We start from the raw sequence: 22,596 nt of genomic DNA, 5'->3' as shown, positions 1-22,596 counted from the left end.
CCTACCAGGTCTGTTTTCTTGTTCATTCTGCCTGTTTCATTTACACAGCGTCCAGCATTTAGCTGTACTTAGCAAGAGAACTCCAGAAAAGCTGATCTACTCTGTCTTTCCAGAGGCAGAAACTGTCCTGAATACTGGAAAAATTTTATCCAGGCATAGTGGCACAGGGCTGGAATCCCAGAAGTGGAGGGAGAATTTGGAGTTGAAGGCCAGCCTAGGATACATAGTGAGACTTTGTCTCAAAACAAAACAAAAATTAAACTCAGTATCAAACAACACAGATTTTTGATAAAAATGTAGGCTTCTGATCTCTCATGAAACATTGGGGGATGTCACCTTAGTGCCTTGCTACTGTCTGGAAACAGTTGGCCAAAGCCAGGCACCCCTCCCTGTGGATGGGGATACCATCTATGCCAGTTTACAAAATGACCTCATGCATCTTCTCAAGGTCCTGCAGCTAGAGCTTGATGCCTCTGTATCAAAAACCTGTATCATTCCCAGGAAGCGATGGCCACAGTAAACAGAGTGCCTGTCAGGAAGGGAGTTCCTGGCAGGATCTTTAAAGAATTCTGCTACATCACTGCAAAAATGTTCCCTGTCTCCCAGTGTAGAAACTAATCACAAAATGTTTTGAGCAGTTACAATTAAAAAGAAGAAGAAGAAGAAGAAGAAGAAGAAGAAGAAGAAGAAGAAGAAGAAGAAGAAGAAGAAGAAGAAGAAGAAGAAGAAGAAGAAGAAGAAGGAAGTTCCCTTCTCCCTCCTAAGGAAAGAGCTAGCCTATTTCCGTTAAAGGAGTTAAGACTCCAGACCCAGATACAAGGTATGTGTGCTAACCCTTTTTTTTTTTTTTTTTTTTTTGGTTTTTCGAGACAGGGTTTCTCTGTGTAGCCCTTGCTGTCCTGGAACTCACTCTGTAGACCAGACTGGCCTCAAACTCAGAAATCTGCCTGCCTCTGCCTCCCAAGTGCTGGAATAAAAGGCATGTGCCACTACTGCCCGGCGGTTCTCAGCCTTCTAATGTTGCAACCCTTTAATATAGTTCCTCATGTTGTGGTGACCCCCAACCAAAAACATTATTTCTGTTGCCACTTCATAACTGTAGTTTTCTAAGCTATGAATCATAACATAAAATATCTGATATACAGGATATCTGGTATATGACCTCTATAAAAGAGTCATGACCCACAGGTTAAGAAACGGTACTTTAAGGCTTTCTCCCTCTTAAGGGTCATCAAACAGGATTTGTTTCTCTGGTAGGGCTGAGTGAGCCGCCTGCCTGAAATGATTATTTGTAACTGTATTTCACCCTCACTGCACTCCGAGTACCATGACAAGGACCGCTGCTCCATGCGACATCTTGGTTCTTCCAGAAAGTACAGCTGCGTATTAAACTTTGTAAATGGTATTTTTAGATGTTATTTAATAACTCTATTAGTTATTACTATGGCCAGGCTAGCCTCCCAATAATTGAAGCAGAGTCCTATAAATTTTTAAATCAGCTTCAGCACAATTACTGGGCAAATTAACCCTAAATCTATCTTTCTATATGTTAGACTGTCTACTTCCCCAGCTATGCTCCCCAAATATTTGCTGTTTGAGTGTCACCAGGGCGATTTCTGCCTGTCCTTAGAGTCCACTTCTGTCCATGTGCTCATGATCTATTCCTTCTTCCTCCTCCTCCCTCTCTTCTTCCTCCTTCTTCTGCTTCCTCCTTCTCCTCTTCCTCCTCCTCCTCTTTCTTCTGCCTCCTCTTTCTCCTCTTCCTCCTCCTCCTCTTTCTTCTGCCTCCTCCTCTTCTCCTTCAGGTGGTCCCTATCTGCAACCCCCAGCCCAGTAATTGAAATCTCACCTACCTGTATCTCCCCAGTAATTGGATGTAGCCACTTTTATGTAACCAATAGCTTTAAATTTGGGAGCAAGGGTTATGCAACAAAGACTGGTGTACAGTGTACATGGGAATTCACTTGTATGAGGGCAAGCAGATCTTGGGGTACAGAATTTAGTATTTGAATACATAGCAGCACCAGATAAACCCCCAACACAACTTGGTTGAGTGCCTAGTGCTCTGTCTTAAATGACAATGAGGTCAGAGATGTGGGAGCAGGCAAGGCACTCTTGCCTCTATCTACCTGGGTAAAGAGTGTCTGAGCTGGGGGCTGGGAAGATGGCTCAATAGATAAAAATTCTCACCAGGAAAACATGAGAACCCAAGTTTGAATTCCCAGAACCCACTGAAAGCCCATTCTATCCTCATTAAATGGTCTTGGGTATACTTGCCAAAATCCAACTAAACATAGCTATATTGGCAGGTGGACTCTTCTCTTTTGCTCTTAGTCTATCCTTCCTTATGCCATCTGCGGTCTTTATTAACTTGGATTTTGTGTGAGAGAGTATACTGTACTCTGATAGAGACTCAATATAGACAGTCTTTGGAATACTGTCCTTTTAATACAATTTTCCTTACTTCTTCTCTTTCTTCCTCTTGTTTTTGAGACAAGGTTACGCTGTGCATCCCTGGTTGTCCCGGAACTCACGCTGTAGACCATAGACCACGCTGGCCTGGAACTCATAGACATCCACCTGCCTCTGCCTCTCAAGTACTAGGTGGGCACTACTATTTTTTTTTCCCTTTGGGATTTTTTTTTTTTTTTTTTTTTTTTTTTTTTTGGTTCCACAAACAACTTGCCACTGGTTTTGATCTTCTTTAATTGCTTTCACTGTGGTTTTGTAGTTTTCAAGTGGCCATTTTGCAGTTTCTTTTGGTTTTGTTTGTTTTTTGAAAGAATCTTAATACATAGCTCAGGTTGGGTTGAATTCCAGATCCTCTTGCCCCAGTTTACAGGTTGTTTGTTTTGTTCTTAAATTTACTTATTTTGAGACAGGATCTCACTATGTAGCCCTAGATGGCCTGCAAGTCTCTATGTAGATCAGGCTGGCCTGGAACTCATAGATTCATAGAGATCCTACTTCTGCCTCAGAAGTACTGTGATAAAGGCACGCACATGGCCCTCCCACTGCTGAACAGCACTTTGCTCTGTATTCTCGCAGACTGACTTGGAAATCTCCACCCTTCTGCCTTAGCTTCCCGAGTACCAGAATCAAGTATGTGCTCCATGATTTCTAGTCTACTATTTAAAACTTGATCTGCCGGGTGGTGGTGGCACACGCCTTTAATCCCAGCACTTGGGAGGCAGAGGCAGGTGGATTTCTGAGTTCGAGGCCAGCCTGGTCTACAGAGTGAGTTCCAGGACAGCCCGAGCTATACAGAGAAACCCTGTCTCGAGAAACCTAAATAAATAAAATAAAATAAAATAAAATAAAACTTTATTTACGAGTATGTGTATCTATGTATATGCACAGGTACAAATGCCTACAGAGGTCAGAGAGGGCATCATAATCCCCTAGAGCTGGAGTTACAATTCATTTCCAGTTGCTCAGTGGTGTTGGTGCTGAGAACCGAACTTGTGTCCTCTGGAAGAACAGCAAGATTTTTAACCACTGAGCCTTATCTCCAGCCCTTACTCACACCTTAGGGGTCATGGGTGAACATCAGGTGTCTTCCTAAAGAACTAGCCCCCCCCCTTTTTTTTTTTGAGACAGGGTCTCTCTCTGCAGCCAGGTTGTTCACCTGCCTTCGCCTCACAAGTGCTGAGACTAAAAGCATACACTGCCAGAACCATCCACTATGGCTTTGTATGTGAGTTCTGGGAATCTGAGTTCACATCCTTGTGCTTGTGAGACAAGGCTTTTACAACTGAAACAGCCTCAGGCCCTATTTTAAAATGCCTAAAATATCTAAGACCTTAAACCTTTTCAGCATTAAATCCAGAGGAAACATCATCCTAGCACCATGAAAACAAGCAAGAAAACAAATATAGGTATTTTTACTATGGGAGGTGCTTAAAAGAAATCAAAACCACAGAAAGACAGAATGGTGGTTGCCAGGGGCTCAGGGGAGAGAATGGGAACAGTCTGCTAATGAGGAAAGTTTCCATTTTAGAAATAAGAGTCCTACAAATTGATGCTGTTGCTGTGGCAATGGCTGCGTAGCAATATGAATGTCCTTGATACCACCCAACTGCCATTCAAGGGAAGAACTGGGAAGGGAGAAGGCTGGGGATTGGACCCAGTGCCTTACACATACTAAGCAAGTGCTGTGCCAGTGAACCACATCCCTAGACCATGTTAGCAAATTAATGTACAACTACAACTTTTATATGTATGGGTGTGGCCTATACGGATGCCTATGTACCACTGTGTGTCTGGGGCTCTGGGAAGCTAGGAGAGGACATCAGGTCTGGAACTGGAGCTACAGTTGTGAGCCACCATATTGGTGCTGGAATTCAAACCTGGGTCCTCTGGAAGAGCAACTAACTAGTGCTCTCAACTGCTGACCCATCTTTTCCAGATATATTTTTTTAATATCTGAGCTTTGACTGTGTGAGTCTGTGTGTACCATGTAAGAAGGTGAGGACTCTTGTGGAATTGGAGTTACAGGAAGTTCTAAACAGCTTGATGTGGGTACAAAGAAACAAACCACAAGGGTTGCAAGGTCCCCTGTAAAAGCAGCAAATATCTTTACTGCTGAGCCATCCCTCCAGCCTCACAACTATAATTTTTTTAAAAAGGCAGAAAGATAGCTAATGGTGGTTTACTCTTATAATCCCAGCATTTAGTATGATCAGGAAGAAGGGTCACCATGAATTCAAAGTCAACCTGGTCTAGCGATGTTACCTCAAGATAAAATAAGAAAGCAGGGTTCAGTTGCCTGCCTAACATGCCGATGCTGGGTTTGGGGGTTGGGGAGATGGCTCCATGGTAAGGAGCAGCTGCTGCTTTTGTACAGAACTTGAGATCAATTCTTAGCACCTACATGGTGGTTCACAACCATCCATAACTCTAGTGTTAGGGGATCTAATGCCCTCTTCTGACCCCTGGGGCACCAGGCAGGTCACATGATACACATACACACAGAGACATACACACCCCACACTCAGCTGATGCACACGATTCCCTACATGTAAGGAAAACAAAAAACAAACCACACAACCCTCAAAACACACCCCTAGTCTGAATCTCTCTCATTTCTTAAATGACTTATTTCATGTGTATGAGTGTTTTGCTTGTATGTATGTTTTGTTTGTTTGTACTTCATGTGTGCTCAGTGCTGACTCTAGAACAGAGCATTGGATCCCTTGGCATTACAGATGGCAGTGAGTCATTGCATGGCTGCTGGAAAATGAACCAGTATGTGCTGGACAAGGTTTTAATCCCAGTACTCTGAGGGCACAGGTTTGCAGACCTGTGAGTTTTAGGTTAGTATGGTCTACACAGAAAAGTTCAGTACAACCAGGGCTAAATGGAGAAACTGTTTTAAATAAAAATAAAGTAAAATTCCTGTACAGGAATTTGAGACCTTTTTTGGAGACAGTCTCTAAAAGAACACTCTGCTCTCTTAAATAAGCTAACGTGTTTGAAGTAGTTCATATACAGCAATCCTTCAGAAAATATTAATTATTCTTTTTTTTCCTTGTTTTTTTTGAGACAGGGTTTCTCTGTTTAGCCCTGGCTGTCCTGGAACTCACTCTGTAGACCAGGCTGGCCTCAAACTCAGAAATCTGCCTGCCTCCCAAGTGCTGGGACTAAAGGCGTGCACCATCACTGCCTGGCTATATTAATTATTCTTAATATTAATTTTAACCGATAGGGCCAGGCATTTCTCTCTTCTCTCTCTCTCTCTCTCTCTCTCTCTCTCTCTCTCTCTCTCTCTCTCTCTCTCTCTCTCTCTCTCTCTGTCTCTCTTTCGAGACAGGGTTTCTCTGAGTAAGCCTGGCTGTCCTGGAACTTACTTTGTAGACCAGGCTGGCCTCGAACTCAGAAATCCGCCTGCCTCTGCCTCCCAAGTGCTGGGATTAAAGGCGTGTGCCACCACTGCCCAGCAGAGTCAGGCATTTCTAAATGCACAAAATAACTGTGGGCATTGAAATGGCCCAGTGGGTAAAAGATGCCTAACATCAAGCATGAAGACCCAAGTTTGATCCCTGGGACCCACAGAGTGGAAGGAGAGAACTAATCAATACAGGCTGCTCTCTGCTCTGGGGTTTGAAGTAAGCTTACATGAGGATATGTTGCACTTGTGACATAGGCTTGGGAACATCCCAGGTTGCTACTTCTCAAGAAGGGACTTTGTAGAAAGAACACAGGACTAGCTGCGACCTTCCTCAGAGGGTGCTCCCGCACCTCAGATGGTTCCCAGAAGACAAGTAGCAGTTTTGTGCATTTAAATAACCTTGAACAGATTGCCCTATGGAACAGCCTTCACCAAATGGCAAACTCCTAAGGTTGTTGTCAAAGGAGCTATAATAAAAACGAGCCTTGTTATGCAAATGGACTCGAAAGCTGGCTGCCTAGAGTAGCGTCCCCCTACTGGGTTTCTGGCTTCAGTTCGGCAGGCATTCTTCAGGAGAGGCAACTAGGACAACCTTTCATCACTGAAAAACATGGCCAAAAAGAAAACAGACTAAGATTAAGTAATTCTTTATTTTTACATACTTGATGAAGGAGCTTTCCTTAAACATTCTCTCCAGTGGAAAACAGAGCATGAAAAGTGGCCTCCAGCTGCTGTGCTTAGGGCCTGGGCTCCCCCTTGCCCGAATGCTGAGGAGGAAGGGTGTATTTCCCCTCTTTTATTAGCTTTGCCCGCTGTTTCTTGATTTCATGCATCCGCCTTATCTGTTGAGGATGAAAAAAAAAAAAAAAAACATTAAGGCAAAGGGACACAGGACCCAGAAAATGAGAGTTAGAGTCTACTGCTATCTTTTGTTTTGTTTGTTTTTTAAAAAATTCCACTGGGCAGTGGTGGTGCATGCCTTTAGTCCCAGCACTTGGGAGGCAGAGACAGAGGCAGGAAGATCTCCGTGAGTCTGAGTTCAGCCTGGTTTACATAGCCAGTTCCAAAGAGAACTCAAAAATCAAAAGTAAAATAAAATTCCTGTGCTGGAGCCTTAAGCCAAGGCTTTGAACATGCTAGGTAAATGCTGCCTCAGACCTGGAGCACAGGCAACCAGCCACGCTGCAGAATGTATGCTAGAATAAATGGGATATTTTGTTATATATAGTCGGAGAGCTCTCTGACTAGATATATGACTAGATATAACAAAATATCTAGAGAGTCAAGGTATTTGTAAATATATTTTGAGTCTGAGTCTTATTCCTTCCAAGTTTGGTTTCTCTACTGAAAAATCAAACAAACAAGCAAAAACAACAAAAACAAAACCAACTTTTTTTGGAGACAGGTCTCACTCTGTATCCCTGTTGGCCTAAAGACACCACCAGACCATTCACCTGCTAAAACTTCTTGATCCGGGTAACTTGGCTATAAATTCAAAAAAAAAAAAAAAAAAAAAGTATGGATTTTCCCCCTGAACTCAAGAGATAAATAAATTCATCTAGGTACAGTGGTGTACACCATAAATCCCAGCACTCTGGACCGTGAGGCAGGCAAATCTCTGAGTTCAAGGCCAGCCTGGTCTATAGAGTGAGCTGAGCTCTAGGACAGCCAAAGCTACATAATGAGACTGTCTCAAGCAAGCAAACAAACAAACAAAACCCAATCAATCACACACAAAAATACGTTTGCAGGTACAGCTGCAACACGGAAACAGACAAAACGTTCGGGCCCACATGCTATACAATTCACTCAGCCAAGACCTTTTCCTCCCTGACCCTTTGGTCATTAATTCTTCTGAAACACATCCAGTTGGTCACACCATGTTTACTGTGCTAGATATGCAGGCTTTGACTGCTTCTCCAATGAGGGCTCAATGACTGTGAAACAGCCCCACCCCAAAGTTTCCTTTTTAATTTTGTAAAAATTATTTTATGTTACATATATGGGTGTTTTGAATGCATATATGTCTGTGCACTACAAGTGTGCCAGGTGCTTGTGGAGGCTAGAAGATGGTGTCAGATCCACTGGGAACGGACTTACAGATAGTTGTGAGCTGCCCTGTGGGCACTGAGACTGGAAGAGCAGCCAATGCTGTTAACTGATGAGTCATGAGCCATCTTTCCAGCCTAGTGCAAAACTTTTCAAGAATGACCAACCAAAGCCAGTGTGAAATCTTGCTTTACAAACTACCAAAAAGACAAGGCCTAAATACACACACAATTCTGGTTATAGCAGAAGACAGGCTAAGAAGAGGAAGAACAGGTCCTCCTCAGATCCAAAGGGTCCTAACTGCCTACGTGCCAGGGTCTTCCCAACTACAAGTGAGCAGCCACTGCCCAAAGACCAACTGGACACACTGCAGTTGGTCCTGGGGACTAGGGACTTAGTACAGTGACAGAATTTACCTAATGTATGCAAAGCCCTGGATTCAATCCCTACCAGGGACAGAAGACAGAGTAAGGGGAGGGGGTGGAAGTAATTCAGCTTCTGCACCCATTATTCTCTCACCGTTTTGTACCGCAGAAAGCATTCCTCAAAGTCATCATACTCTATCTTGCACTCTTTCTTCGCCCGGGTAGCACCGATCCCATGTGCACACTCTATCCACTCTTTTTCAAAAGCGTGGCACCGAGCAGCATTCTTGTAGGGCTGTTCAACACTTAGGAACATAAAGTGACGGTCTAGGCTGATGCCCAGCTTTTTCTGAATATCAAGGAAAGGCATGGCTGTAAGAGAACATAAAGGAGACAAGAGTGTGATAAAACGATACACTTCTGAGAAGAGATGAGATAGTTCATCTGTGAAGTCCGAGGCCCCAAACTTCTCCTCACCAAACTTTTTGTTTTTTTTGAGATAGCATCTCATTTAGCCCAGGCTACCTTTAAGTCACACTGTAGTGAAAAATGGCCTTGATTTCCTCATCCTCCTGGCCCCATCTTCCAAGTGCCGGGATTACCAAACTCTTTTATTAGACAGGTTCTCCCAGAGTAATTTGGAGGCTTTCACAAAACTCATGGAATAGAAAACTAAAATTATTTTTTTCCATATATAAGAATATTTTTGTCAAGGGTAAAAAATTGTTTTGACTCAAATAAACAAAAATCAAAAACCAAAAAAAAAAAAAAAAAAAAAAAAAACCTCAAAACAACCACCACCAAAAAAAAATATTTGTGTAATATAAACACAAATAGTTTATTTACATTGTTCTATACATTCTTTCCATCCTAATCTAGATGACACATCTCTTTGGATGCTCTTTACGGGCTCTCTCTTCAGAGAAGTAGTCTGTCCTAGGCTGGAGAGATGGCTCAGAGGCTAAAAGTGCATGCCACTCTAACAGGGAACTCAAGGTGGGTTCTCAGCAACCGCTTTGGGTGGTTTCCAACTAACTGTAGCTCCAGCTTCTGGGAAATATGATGGCTCTGGCTTCATGGAGCAGTTACTATCATGGGCCCATAGTCGTACATCCACACATAATTATAACTTAAAACATTTAAAAAGGACTGTGTCCATTACTGTAACAGACTATTTACTTCTATGTTTTTCCTACTGGTTTTTGCTAGGAGAGCAAAATCAAGCAGATGCCAGTTAGCTGCTAAAAATAAATCAACAAGTCAAATTAAAATTTTAAAAATCAGGGAATTCCAAATAACTTACACGGACAGCTATAAAGAGATGGATAGACTCTGGTGCTCAGTAGAATATATGACAAACATTAAGCAAAAAATATAAATATATATATATGAAAAAACATTTTATATATATATATATATATATGAAAAAAAACATAATAAAGTTGACATAGAACAAAATAATTCCAAACGACAAAAGTGCTTAACACTGGAAAGCAAACACAGCACACACATCGATATCATTTTTGTCGCAGAAATTCAGGGGCGAATTTAATTTATAAAGTTCTCTCCCATTCTTAGTCATTTACTATGTCTGTTACAGGAAACTAGGGGAAACAGCTCAACATAAGCACTGGAGACCCACACCGGAAACCTGAGTAAGAATTCAGGGGAGGAAGCCCTTGGGAGAACAGAAAAAGTCCCAGTACCCACACAATTTACAACTGCCTAGTTCCAGAGGCGGATCCACATAAAACACACACGCGCACGCGCAACTGCCTAGTTCCAGAGGCGGATCCACATAAAACACACACGCGCACGCGCACGCGCACACGCACACACACACACACACACACACACACACACGAGCAGTAAGCATTGTGTTCCAATATGGCAATGGCACCAGAAGCTACGACAAAGAGTACGGACAGAGGCTCTGGAGCGGCTGCTGAGCCGAGTGCACAACAGGAAGAAGGCAAAGGGCTCAGGAGAGTGCGAACCAAATCAGGACGTAGCGCACGCCTTTAATCTCAACACCTGGGAGACGGAGGCAGATGCTTCTCGGTGAGTTCAAGGCCAGCTTAGTCTACAGCGTGAATTCCAGCCAGGGCTACACAAAGATACCATGTCTCAAAACAAAACAAACAACAACAAAAAAGGAGCGGGATGCCAGGGTAGGAAGGAGGCCAAGGCAGGAGTCCGGCAGAGGGCGGAATTACTCTGGAGGGCTGGAGGGGACTTAGTTGTGGGGTGAAGGAAAGGCAGAAAGACACGCCCAGACCCACCCACAGCGAGAGGAAAATTGTCAAGGAGCAATCTCTACCAAAGCTTCTTGGCCGTGAGGGATACAGCAGCGCCTACCGCACTTCAGCAGTGTCCTTGTCAGGTCCCTGGGTGAAGTTCACGACAGCCGGCTTCCGGAGGACGCAGACGCCTGCCGTAAAGGAGGCCCGCAGCGCGACATCTACAGAGCGACGCCGTAAATCGACCATTGGTCGTGTGCCTGCGGGAACCGTAGAAACCAAGCGTGGCCAGCAACCCGCCTCCAGCCTCTGACAGCCGATAAACTGACCTCTCCTCACTACTACTACTCTGCTGGTAGTGAGTTCCCCTTTCAGCAGTCATGACAGTTAGTTGTTGTGCTTCTTGAGCAAGGTCACACACGAGAAAGAGTATTGCTTCCCTCACCCCAAGAATATGTAGTGGTTAAAACTCCTGGGCCGCATAATGGCTGGCCGGAGAGACAGCTCAGAGGTTAAGAGCGTTTGTGGCTCTGGGAGAGGCCCCTGGTTTAACTCTGGATTCAGAGGACCCAACATACTCTTCTAACCTCCGCAACACCAGGAGCACACACGTTACGTGGGTGCACATACATGAAGACAAAACATTCGCACATAAAGTACATCTTAAAAGAAAGATAATAGCGCCTAAGTGGTGGGTCATGCCTTTAAATCTCAGAATTTAAGAGACAGAAGCAGATGGATCTCTATGAGTTCAAGGCTAGTTGGGGCTACATAGTGAGATCTTGGTTTCAAACAAACAACCAGACAGCTATAGAGTTGCTACAGAGACTTCTTTATACTGTGACATTGTAGAGTGAAAAATTATAAAGGCCATTTTATGAAATATGTGTAGATTTTTCGCCTTACAGAACTCGGAACTGAAAATAAGATTTCAGGCCTTCACATTCCAGGTGAAGGACACTTGCTGGATTACATTCCTCAAGCCTCACCCAAGGCAGGAAGGCATTCCTGACTACAGATAAAGATGCTACCACCTAGGTGGGGCCATAGCCCTATAGCCGGAAAAAGTAAAGATAGTAATCTTAAATGGCAGGATAGGACACAATAGCATGGTGAAAACCACATTTTTGAGAAGAATGAGTGTGCAGAGTGATCTCACATGACTCTAGATCATTTGGGCTAGATTCTCTAAAATGTTCCACTGTTCTTGGTTACCCCTCCCTTGGTCTTCCCAGTGCTATGTTCAAAATTTGTAAAACAACCAGTCATGTGTAATCTCGCGAAAATGCCTTCCTCCCCCCACCCCATGCTATAAAAGACCCTTTAACCCACCACACGGGGCCAAAAACCCTGCTCTTGAAGCTAAAGAGCTTGTCGTTTTTGACCTCCGGCTCCTCCCCTAATAAACCTCTGCTGATTGCATCCAGGTATGGTTTCTTGTGATTTTTGGGTGGTCGAGATTTCCAGAGGCTTGAGGAAGGGTCTCCCGAGTATGGGGGTCTTCATTATGATGAAAAAAGTTCTTTGAAGAAAAAACGTTCTTTGATGTATTAGCTGACATTTGCATCAAAGCAATCAGAAAGCTGAAACAGGAGGGTGGATCCCTTTGAATTTAAGGCTGGCCTGTGAGCTATAAGGCAGATTCTGTGCCTGCAAATAAACAGTTTCTGGAGAAAATTCCCTACGTCCACGTGATGGGTTGAATAGGAATGGCCCCCATAGACTCACATGTGTGAATGCTTGCCTCATAGGGAGTGGCACTGTTAGGAAGTATGGCCTTGTTAGAGTGTGTGTGGAAGGAAGTCTGTCACTGTGGGGGAGGGATTTGAGGTCTCATATGCTCAAGCTAAGCCTAATATGGATTAGTCTCCTTTTGCTGCCTGTTGATCAAGATGTAGAACTCTCAGCTGCTTCTCCAGCACCATGTCTGCCCGTGTGCTGCCATGCTTCCTGCCCTGATGATAGTGGACTAAAGCTCTGAAACTGTAAGGCGGCCCCAATCAAATGGTTGCTGTAGTCACGGAGTCATTTCACAGCAATAGAAACCCTAGTAAGAGAGTCCACGATTTATTAATTTCATTCAATCACTCCAACTTGCTCTACCCACCCTCTTCCAACAGCTGGATGTTCTACATGACATCAGTTTCAATTCAGTTAGAGTTTTCTGAGCACTCAGTCTGTATCCAGCCAAATATTGGCTCATTATGGAACTAGTGAACCATGCTCACAAAGTTCTAATGGCAAGGAACTGATGGGCACTCTTTCCAACCCACCCCTCTCCCTGTGCCACTGTGAAGGCCTGCTTTGGCATCTCATATGCTCAAGGGCCATCAGGTAACTAGCCCCTTGCTAGTTACCTGGGGCTAGAACCCAGGACACCATATGCTAGCTCATGGTTTATCACTGATCTACACCTCCAGCCACCTTGCTTTCTTGTTTCTCAGTGGGTACCATCTTTCCAGTCTCTTAGGCAGGTAAAGTCAAATTCTTTCCACAAGTTTTCAATGTATTTCTCACTTCTGGTGAGAACAGGACCATTATAAGAAAATGACTATGAAGGCATGTGATCAATGACAAATGATCCTTGGCCTCCGGACTAATAATAGCAGTGGGAAATGTAACTGGAGCCCTGTCCTCTGTCTAAAAGGCAGAAACAACTAAAACAACTCCATAGCTTCATCCTTTTTTTCTTTTTTAAACTTTATTTAATGTATGAGTGTTCTGCTGCATATGCATCCACCTGCCTGAAGAGGGCATCACATTCCCCTATAGATTGTTGTGAGCTATCCTGTGGTTGCTGGGAATTGAACTCATGACTTCTGGAAGAGCAGCCAGTGCTCTTAACCACTGAGCCATCTCACCAGCCCTCCATAGCTCCATCTTATTGGGTTTTGTTTTGTTTTGTTTTGTTTTTTGTTTTTGTTTTTTTGAGACAGGGTTTCTCTGTGTAGTTCTGGCTGTCCTGGAACTCACTCTGTAGACCAGGCTGGCCTCGAACTCAGAAATCCACCAGCCTCTGCCTCCCAAGTGCTGGGATTAAAGGCGTGGGCCACCACCGCCCGGCCATCTTTTTGTTATAAGAGAATTAAGGTATCAAATCTTCAAATCTTGCTCTTTTGTTTTATTTGCTTTTTTTTTTTTCTTTTTTGACAGAGTTTTCTCTGTATAACTTCCCTGGCTCCCTGGAACAGCTTTGTAGACCATGCTAGCTTTGAACTCATAGAGATCCACCTGCCTCTGCCTTTCACAGTGCTGGGATTAAAAGTGTGTGCCACCACTCCTGTCTATGCAAAATTTCAAGAGAAGCTAGAAATCTACTGTAACCCCAAATATTGCCTAGTCAACTGAATTTCTACTTTGTCCCAATCTTATCTTTGATGACAGGTTTGATGACAGGATTCCTGTAGGCAAGAAGTCCCTCCTCAAGTGGGTTAGCCATCGTTGGTTGCCAAACAACCAACTTCTAGCTTTACCAACTTACCAGATGTAGGAGAGGTTGGAACTGAGGTGGTAGTGGGCAGGGGAACTGCACCTTGGCCAGATTGGTTAGTTATGCAGAGCTCTTGCCTTCTATTTAAACCCTATCTTCATGTCAGGACCCAGAGGAGAAACTTGGAGCAATCACTGGATCTTTTTGTCCTTCTTTTCAGTGTAACTTCATTGAATAAATCTTTTTTCTCCTTTTGCTACTAATTTGACTCTTTTATTGATAATGAGTGCTGAACCCTGGCTTTTTGGGACACAATGTCACCCAAGCTGGGTCACCTTGCCACATGCCATGGTCCTTGTTGGGTTGCTGACACTAAGATACAGTCAGTTTGTGTGATGAATGATCTGTTATAAAAAGATGAAGTGGAACCTGGGGCATAGCATGCCAAGAGAACCCTCCTCAGCATGGATGATGCCCTGAAGCACACACAGAACTCAAAGGAGGGAGCCATTCACTCTGGCTGAACTGTGGAGTCAGTGTTTCAAAATGCCCAAATTCTTAGGCTTGATGCTCTATTTCCAAATCTTGAGATATACTCTTTCCCAAACTTGTATCTTCAGTTATCTAGAAGTAAAAATTACATTGTGTATGTATGTGCGTGTATGTGTGTGTGCATGCATTTGTGTGTATGTGTTGGTTCCATCCTTCTACCACCTAAATCCAGGGGATTGAACTCTAGGGGCTCAGGCAGGATGAATTCAGGGCGTCAGGCTGGGTGGCAGGTGCCCTTCCCCTCTTGATCTTAAGTTTGACTCTCTTATGCCTGACATGCTACCACTATCTCCCCTCCTCAAATCTATTCATCCACTGTTTGTCTCGCCAGCTTCTGATGGAAATTCCAATCCTTCAGACATTTTACTAAGCCCTTTCTCTGGCCCCGCCAGCCTTATATCCATTGTAGATTTGAATGTGAACAGATATCCACCATTGGACATCTCAGACAACAGGGTCCTCCCAAGCAAATGCTGGAGAACTACAACTTCAAGACCAAGCAAGAACTGCACCTGAGTTGTTGCTATGGTGCCCAGGCTTTGGAAATTCTCTATGTTGGGTCCCAAGACAGATATATATATGTTTGTGGGTCCCCCATCACTGTGTCCCTTACCTTCCACACCTTCCCTCCTCAATGGTTCTTAAGGATTGTATAATGAAGCAAAAGACTTTATACCTGTCTTCACCTCCCAGACATGGAGACTCCAAGACCCTTGAAATGAAAAGCCTCAGCACAACCTCTCTAAAAAAAATTCAGTGGCTGCCGGAGGACCAGGTGTCTGGACCTCACTGGTGCTGCAGGGTTATCTCAAGTACCCTCAATATCCACTTACAGGGCTCTGTCCTGGGACCATTCCCATAGTGGAAACTTTAAATGTCTTACACTGTTGTTAGGAAGATCTGAACAAACTGGTAGTCTGTGAAGCCCAACACAAGGGAAGCCCTTGATGCTGGAAACTCTCAGGCCACTTACCAAGCTGTAGGACAGAACACAGACCCTGAGAATTCCATTTGGAGATGGAGGAAATACCAAGCTGAATAAACCCAACCAGGAATCCCGTAAGCAAAGTGAGTCAGAAACAAGGCTGTCAGGCTCAAGATGCCAGAGACAACTGGAGGGCAGAAGATAGTCTATCCTTAGAGCTCCCCTTGGGAGGCAGAGACAGGTGGTTCTCTGTGAATGCAAGGCCATCCTGTCTACATAGTGAATTCCAAAACAGTCAGAGCTATATAGCAAGATTGGGGCAAACACACACACATACACACACACAAACCAAACAAAAGAACTCCCTGTAACTTTAAATTTTTTCAAACCTTATTTTTTTTTTTTTTTTTTTTTTTTGTTTTTGTTTTTGTTTTTTTTCGAGACAGGGTTTCTCTGTATAGCCTTTGGCTGTCCTGGAACTCACTCGGTAGACCAGGCTGGCCTCGAACTCAGAAATCCGCCTGCCTCGGCCTCCCAAGTGCTGGGATTAAAGGCGTGCGCCACCACCGCCCGGCTCAAACCTTATTTTTAATGATGGTTCTTAAACATTTTAACTTCCCTTGTAGCCCACCACCCAACAGAAGTAGTGGACCTGTTTAGAAAAGTTCTTTGGAGCAACTCCCGTCTGTGTTGTTTGGAAATCAGCAGTTCAGTTCACAGGTTAGCAGGCAGCGGCAGCTCCATTCACTCACAAACACCTCTCAGATACACCAGCAGTTCAGTTTGGTAGAGTCGGATTAGCAACAGGGGTGACACAACCTAGCAGAGACAGCCAGGCTTCAGCCTCAGCACAGGTCAGTAGGAAGGACCAGGGAGGATTGTCAGAAGTTCCTAGTTGTGCCTTTCTCAGCGAATCAAAGAATGAAGACGGGAGAGCCACAAGTGTTGTAAGGCTTGCTCTATAAGTAAGCCAAGTTCAGCCTCTGTCATTGTCCGTGAGTCCTATGTATACCCTCCAAACATCATGTGCCCTCCACCGGTCTTGCCTTAGCATGTGTCTGTCTCAGCTGACATCACTCTGCCAATCAACCCAAGTTCAAGAAAGCAGCAAGAATCTGCAGCATGCCACCAGTTTTCTGTTGTATTTCTCTCTATGGAGTCCCAACAAATGCAGCTCAATTACGCAATGTAAGGCAGACCAATACATGTGTGTTGTTAACAAAGAATCTTTCATCACATGTCCTTTCATGTGCTTGCTTTAGAAGAGCATCCTTTCACCTGTGTCTGCTTCAGCTAAACAGCCCCAGCAAAAGACCATCCAACCGACTTTCCAAAAAAAACCCCTTAAGTTTCCACTTCAATTCCCCTAGGGCTGGGAATGTACCTTGGTTGGTAGAGTGCTGGATCCCCAGAGCCATAAGAAACCAGGTATTGTGGTGATGCAAACCTGTAATCTCAGCTCTTGGGAGGTGGAGCTAGGAAGTAAAGTCAAGGATCACTTCAGCCTCATCAGGAGGCAGCCGGCCTGGACTACAGAAGATCCTGTCTCTACTCAAGACTTTCTCTTATGTTGATATATGGAGCTGCCTCTTGACCCAAACATTGGGCTTCCTGAGTGGTATGATTACACAAAGCACCAGGCAGTTTACTATACCCACCATACATTCTCACCATAAATTAACTCACTGGAGTTTCATAAACCAAATAGCTTTATTACTGAGTCGGTATCCCTAACAGAAGGTAATTAAACTCCTGCAGGGATGCTGCCTGGGCCGGAAGCCTTCCCTAGCATACACTCTGCTCTTTCCCAGAGGCACACAATGCCTAACAAAGCAGGGAACTGTTGCTCTTCCGTCCACTAGACTGTGAGATAGTCTGGAGAAGGCTTAACACATTTGACCTGGGGGTTGAGGGGAGTCCTAGGTCAGTGCTAAATAGACACATAGACTCGTCCTTCACTCATCAGTTAGGAGGTGAGATAACAGGTAATAAAAGAGCTCAGTGCAGTAGTGGAAGAGTCACCAAGACAAGTGCCTGACAGGATGTTATGAAGACAAAATGAAGGGGCATGACGACACACTGCAGGTGCAGTATACCTCAGAAGTCCTCACAATCTAATCACCCAGCTGCTATCATTATCACTTGATCTATGTCCCTTGAAATCTGTGTGTACCCACACATGTTCAGGTATGCACACACCTTGAGGCCTGAGAATGTCAGGGTCTTCCCTCTACCATTCTCCACTATAAGGCAGTTCCCCTAACCCCCGAACCATCTCTCCAATCCCTCCCTTACCAGTGTTTTTGAGAGCTTTAGATAACTTTGTCAGGCCTTGAATTGTAGTTAGGGTCCTGAATTTTTTTACTTCTCAAATGTTGGATTCACAGATGCAAGCAAACTTGCCCAATGTATGTTAACCATTTCTTCCATTAAAAATAGTAATCCTAGAGGCTGGGTTGTCTGTTATTTTAATTATGTGTGTCTTAGGTGTAGGTATGTGCATGTTGTCTGGGTTCCTGAGGCATCAGATCCCCTGGAACTGGAATTACACGTGTCCTAGAGTAGTTGTGAATGAAGTCTAATACAAAATCATGAACTTAAAAAAAAAAAAAGTAATGAGCCGGGCAGTGGTGACACATGCCTTTAATCCCAGCACTTGGGAGGCAGAGGCAGGTGGATTTTTGAGTTCAAGGCCAGTCTGGTCTACAGAGTGAGTTCCAGGGCAGCCAGGCTTACACAGAAAAACCCTGTCTCGAAAAACCAAAAAAAAAGAATAAAAAAAGAAAGAAAAAAAAAGTAATGAGGGACAGGGTGTGGTGGGGAACACCTTTAATCTCAGAGGCAGAGTGAGGTGGATCTGTGTGACTTTAGGTCAGCCTGGTTGATATAACAAGCTTCAAGGCCAGCCAAGAAGGGTACATGAGACACCTCAAAACAAAAACAAAAAATCCTTGAAAGAGGGACATGGTAGACCACACCTTTAAATTTCAGCAAATTGGGAGGCAGAGGCAGGTGGATTTCTGAGTTCGAGGCCATCCTGGTCTACAGAATGAGTTCCAGGACAGCCAGAGATACACAGAGAAACCCTGTCTCAAAAAACAAACAAACAAATAAAAAACCCAACAAAACAAAACAAAACAAATCTTTGTGTCTTCATTGCAGTTCTCAGGTTCTCAGGCATGGGCTTTGTAGATGCTGTGTCTGTAGATGACAATGTTGTGTGTCCCATTGTCATAAGATTGGACACAAGTAGGTGATTTCAAAAGACCTTATGTTCTGCATGTACCTTTCCTAATTCAGACTGGAGGCTTCAGCCTTCAACTATTGATTCTGGTCCTTTATGGGGTGAGTATGAGCCCAGATTGTTGGTGTTGGGGTTCAGGAATTGCCACTCAAACCATAGTACACCATCTCAGTTAAGCAAGAATAGTTTATTGAACCACACCGTAATACTGGATGTCCAGGACCATAAAAAGGACTTCAGGAGTCTAACTGCAGTACTAATCTGTCTCAGAGTAGACTTTTTATAGGAAAACCAGGTTCACAAGTTAAAGGGCAAGGAGAGGAACAGTTGGCTTACTAGGCAAAGTATTATCAGCTAACCTTTAAGCTGACTGGTCCTGAGTAAAGTGGATGGGTGGTAAACAGGGGAATTTCAGAACATTGAGATAACAGAGCATGAATATTATAATCATAACTTTTTGGCTTATCAGTAGCATTCTTCAGTATCAGCCACAAAAAAAACCGTAGTGAGCCCATAAGTAAGTGTAGGACTCGAGCTATTTTAGACAGAACAGTTCATGCTGGCCTTTGATTGGATGGGTCCTATGCAAAGCTTTGTGAAATTTCTCAAGATTAGCGAACCTCAGAACATTCAGAACAGACCAGAACAAAGGGTATGTGGTCACATGTCCTTGAGCCAAGTCACTTCTCTGTGTCAGGGTATGTGGTCACATGTCCTTGAGCCAAGTCACTTCTCTGTGTCAGTGACTGGCAGGCACATTACAGCAACAATATGAAATAGCTGGCAGGTATGGAACAAAATGGCTAGTTATTTGGGGGAGGGGAGGGTGTCAGATCATAACAGTTGGGAATCAGAATTGCTCTGTATACATCTCAGCTAGTACACTGGTACATATTTAGTTCCCCTGCTTTTCAGTTTACCTTTACCTTTGCTTACGGAGCACAGGTCAGGGAGATACCTCAGTCTGTCAAGTACCCAGAGCCCAAAATTTAAAAGCCAGGTGTCCCCCTGTCAATGGGCAAAGAGGCACCTTGTTGGTGATGTTCTTATGTTAGGGGCAGAGCAGATGACAGTCCTCTGTTCATGCTAGCTTGATGCCTGGCTTGGTGGCCAAAGCTGTCTTACGCTTAGGACTCAAAGATCAAATCAAATTCAGGCAGGGCTGGGCAGGAGTCAGACTTCAGACCTGGCCACCAGTGCATGGCACAGGTGTGACCTAGACACCTGCTTAATGCCACACCATGCAGCATGGATGGATGGATGCTGTTGCCCAGGGGCCTACCAGCCTGCAGCAAGAGGGGAGCCACCGCAGTGTGCAAGTATGTGGTGGTCAGACGGGAGAGAAAAAGAAGTGGAGCAGCTTAAGAATTAAGATGATGGAACTGGAGATTTGAAGGAGGAAAGGAATAGCCTCTTATGAGGGGCTAGTCCTGCCACCTGGGGACATGGTGAGGTCCCAGCCGGAGCTGCCACTGAGGGCCATGTCAGAGTTCATGGCCACACAGCCAGCCACAGAGGTTGGTACCACTAGAGAACATGGGGATGACCCTGGTGGGGGCTGGCACCGGGACCACTTGGATGTCCAGGGGCTGTGCACAACTGGCCCCACCCCTCACTGGATGTGGCCTCTGGAGAGCAGGCTCTGTGCCTCACCCAGGCAGCACAGTGGAGCTAGTCCTGGTGGCTAGGGTGTGGATAAGCCAGCCCTGAGGGCGTTGAGGGTCAATACTTTGCTGTGGGATGGCACAGGCATAGAGATGATGCCTCCCATTGTCCCTCGCCACCTCTAGCAGTCAGGAAAGCTGCCCATAGGCTCATAAGCTTGGGAGAACTGGCCCTGCCTCTCACTGGGAGAGCAGGCCTTGTGTTTCGCCTGGGTAGTACAGTTAGTGCTGGCCCTGGTCAAGGGGGAGTGGGTGAAGTAGCCCTGAGTACAGCGAAGGGGAGCTGACCCACACCCATCTGGCAAGAGGTGGCTTGAGTGCAGGGTTGATGCCCCACCCCACCACATGAGGCAGTCAGGAGCTGAACCCTGGAGTCAGAACAGGTGAGCTAGCTCTACACCTTACAGGCTGACAACTGAGGGGGACCAGGAGAAGCCAGTCCCAGGACAGAGTGTAGGAGAGCTCACCCCACCACTCATCTGCCATGAGGTGGCGTGGGTGCACGGGGGTGATGTCCTTCCCCTCCTCCCATTCCTACCTGAAGTAGCTGGGAGAGCTGAGATTGGGAAAACTATCCCTGCCCTGCCACTGGAAGACCCTGTATCTCATCTGGGCAGTACAGTGGAGCTGGCCCTGATGGTGAAGGCACAGGTCAGCCAGCCCTGGGTGTGAGAGGGAGGGATGGCCCAGCCCGTCACAGGCTGCAGCACTTGGGAGAGTGGACCCTAAACCTTGACTGGGTAGCACAGTAGAGCTGGCTCTGGAGGTGTGGGTGAGCCATCCCATGGGTATGAGAGGAGAGCTGATCCTGCCTCCTGCTAATGGTGGCATTGGGTGGCCTGGCCAGAGCAGTGCTCAAGAGCTTGCCATGATGGTGCTGCTAAGGGAGAGCTAGCGAGCTGACAAGCTCAGCTACCACCCAGGCTCAGATCCAGGGCTCTGAATTGGCCCACCCCCCCAGAATCTATATCATCTTCGAACAGCTGGGACAGGTGAAAGGGCCAGTCCTTTTGCTCCAAAGCTTCAGAATCTCCATGACACAGGGCAACATCAGGGTAACTGGGAGGAGTCTCCATGATCCAATACTGATGGTGTTAGAGATCTTGAACCAGATTCAACAGCTCACTGCAATGAACAAATGAATAGAATATATGCAGGCAGAGGGCTATACTATGTGACACACTGACATACTATGGCTTCCAAGTACATTGTCTGTTTTCTGTTGTGATTTTTGGGGGAGGGGGAGGTAGCAAGGGGGAATATGAGGGGACAGGGAAATGAGCAGAGGACTGGAGAACATGATGTAAAACTCACAAAGAATCAAGTAAAAAAAAGACAGGTATGTCTCAAAACTCTTCTTTTTGTTACCCAAGTGGTTTCTGGGAATAAAACCTGGGTCCCTCTGCAAGGGTAGTACATACTCTTAACCAAGTCATTTGTAGCCCTTCATCACTTGTCAGACCAGCTCTCACATAGTATAAGCTAGCTTCTAACTTCATGATGTAGCTAAGGGCCTTGAGCTTCTTTCGTCCCCCATCCTAAAGAGACATGTACCACGTTTGTTTTTACACAGTGCCAGAGACCAAACCCAGGGCTTCGTGCATGCCAGACAGGCACTTTCCCGCCTGCACTGCATCACAGGTCTGCTCTAACCCTTCCTCCTGATGGAGGAAAGGCAGGGACATTTATTTTTACCCCTGCCCCTTCAGCTCGTGACGTTAGAAAAGGAAGAGAGAAATACAGCTCGGTCGTGTAGTAGAGAGTACCACTGCCTAGCTGTGAAGCCCTAGGTATAATCCCCAGTGCTGCCCAAAAGACAGAACATATTAAACACAGGTATTAGTCTGCACAGCCAGCTACGTAACTAGCCCCCACACAGGTTTTTCTAAAATCATACATTCCAATGTATCCTTGTAGCTTTTGTAGGTTTTACTAAGTCAGGATTTCCATGGGACAATGGAATTTCCCTACCTGGAAAGTACCCGTAAGTTTTAGCTCTAGAAATCAAAGTGAAGCTAAAAAATAAAAAGTATATATTTATATATACATATATATTATATATGCACATACACACATGTATACATACACATACAAGGTCTCATGTACTCAAACAGTTCAGGCTGGCCTTGAATGCTTTGTAGCCAAGGATGACCTTGAACTTCAAAGACCCACAGGCTTCCAGGTCCCCAAATGTGTAGCCTCACTTTCCTAATGCCACCCACAATGGTATCATACTC

At 45.0% G+C, this 22,596-nt stretch overlaps 1 protein-coding gene and 1 long non-coding RNA gene across 4 annotated transcripts; one reads left to right on the top strand and one right to left on the bottom strand.

Moving 5' to 3' along the window:
- Positions 1–6,521: 6,521 nt before the first annotated feature.
- Ndufs5 (NADH:ubiquinone oxidoreductase subunit S5) lies at positions 6,522–10,781 on the bottom strand. 3 transcript variants are annotated; one of them, XM_034502863.2, is made up of 3 exons: positions 10,663–10,781; positions 8,459–8,676; positions 6,522–6,732 (listed from the first exon to the last, which is right to left on the bottom strand). In XM_034502863.2, the coding sequence occupies exons 2-3, from the start codon at positions 8,672–8,674 to the stop codon at positions 6,628–6,630; spliced, it is 321 nt and encodes a 106-aa protein (XP_034358754.1). In that variant the 5' UTR covers positions 8,675–8,676; positions 10,663–10,781; the 3' UTR covers positions 6,522–6,627. The 3 variants fall into 3 exon arrangements, with proteins under 3 accessions (XP_034358754.1, XP_034358753.1, XP_034358755.1); XM_034502862.2 differs by having other exon boundaries at positions 10,625–10,763; XM_034502864.2 differs by having other exon boundaries at positions 10,587–10,727.
- Positions 10,093–11,966, top strand: LOC143442356 (uncharacterized). The gene is made up of 2 exons (XR_013110466.1): positions 10,093–10,365; positions 10,688–11,966. It is a non-coding gene; the product is annotated as an uncharacterized LOC143442356 (long non-coding RNA).
- Positions 11,967–22,596: the final 10,630 nt, after the last annotated feature.

The sequence above is a fragment of the Arvicanthis niloticus genome, chromosome 5 (assembly GCF_011762505.2).
Source record: "Arvicanthis niloticus isolate mArvNil1 chromosome 5, mArvNil1.pat.X, whole genome shotgun sequence".
NCBI lineage: Eukaryota > Metazoa > Chordata > Mammalia > Rodentia > Muridae > Arvicanthis > Arvicanthis niloticus.
Note: the sequence above shows the minus strand (reverse complement) of the source record. Positions and strands in the feature narration are given on the sequence as shown.

Excerpts from the sequence above, each read along its gene's own strand:
- Ndufs5 (XM_034502863.2), bottom strand. The coding sequence starts at position 8,674 with ATGCCTTTCCTTGATATTCAGAAAAAGCTGGGCATCAGCCTAGACCGT. Across the intron at positions 6,733-8,458 it reads GCTTTCTGCGGTACAAAACG|ATAAGGCGGATGCATGAAAT; the intron begins GTGAGAGAATAA and ends CATCCTCAACAG.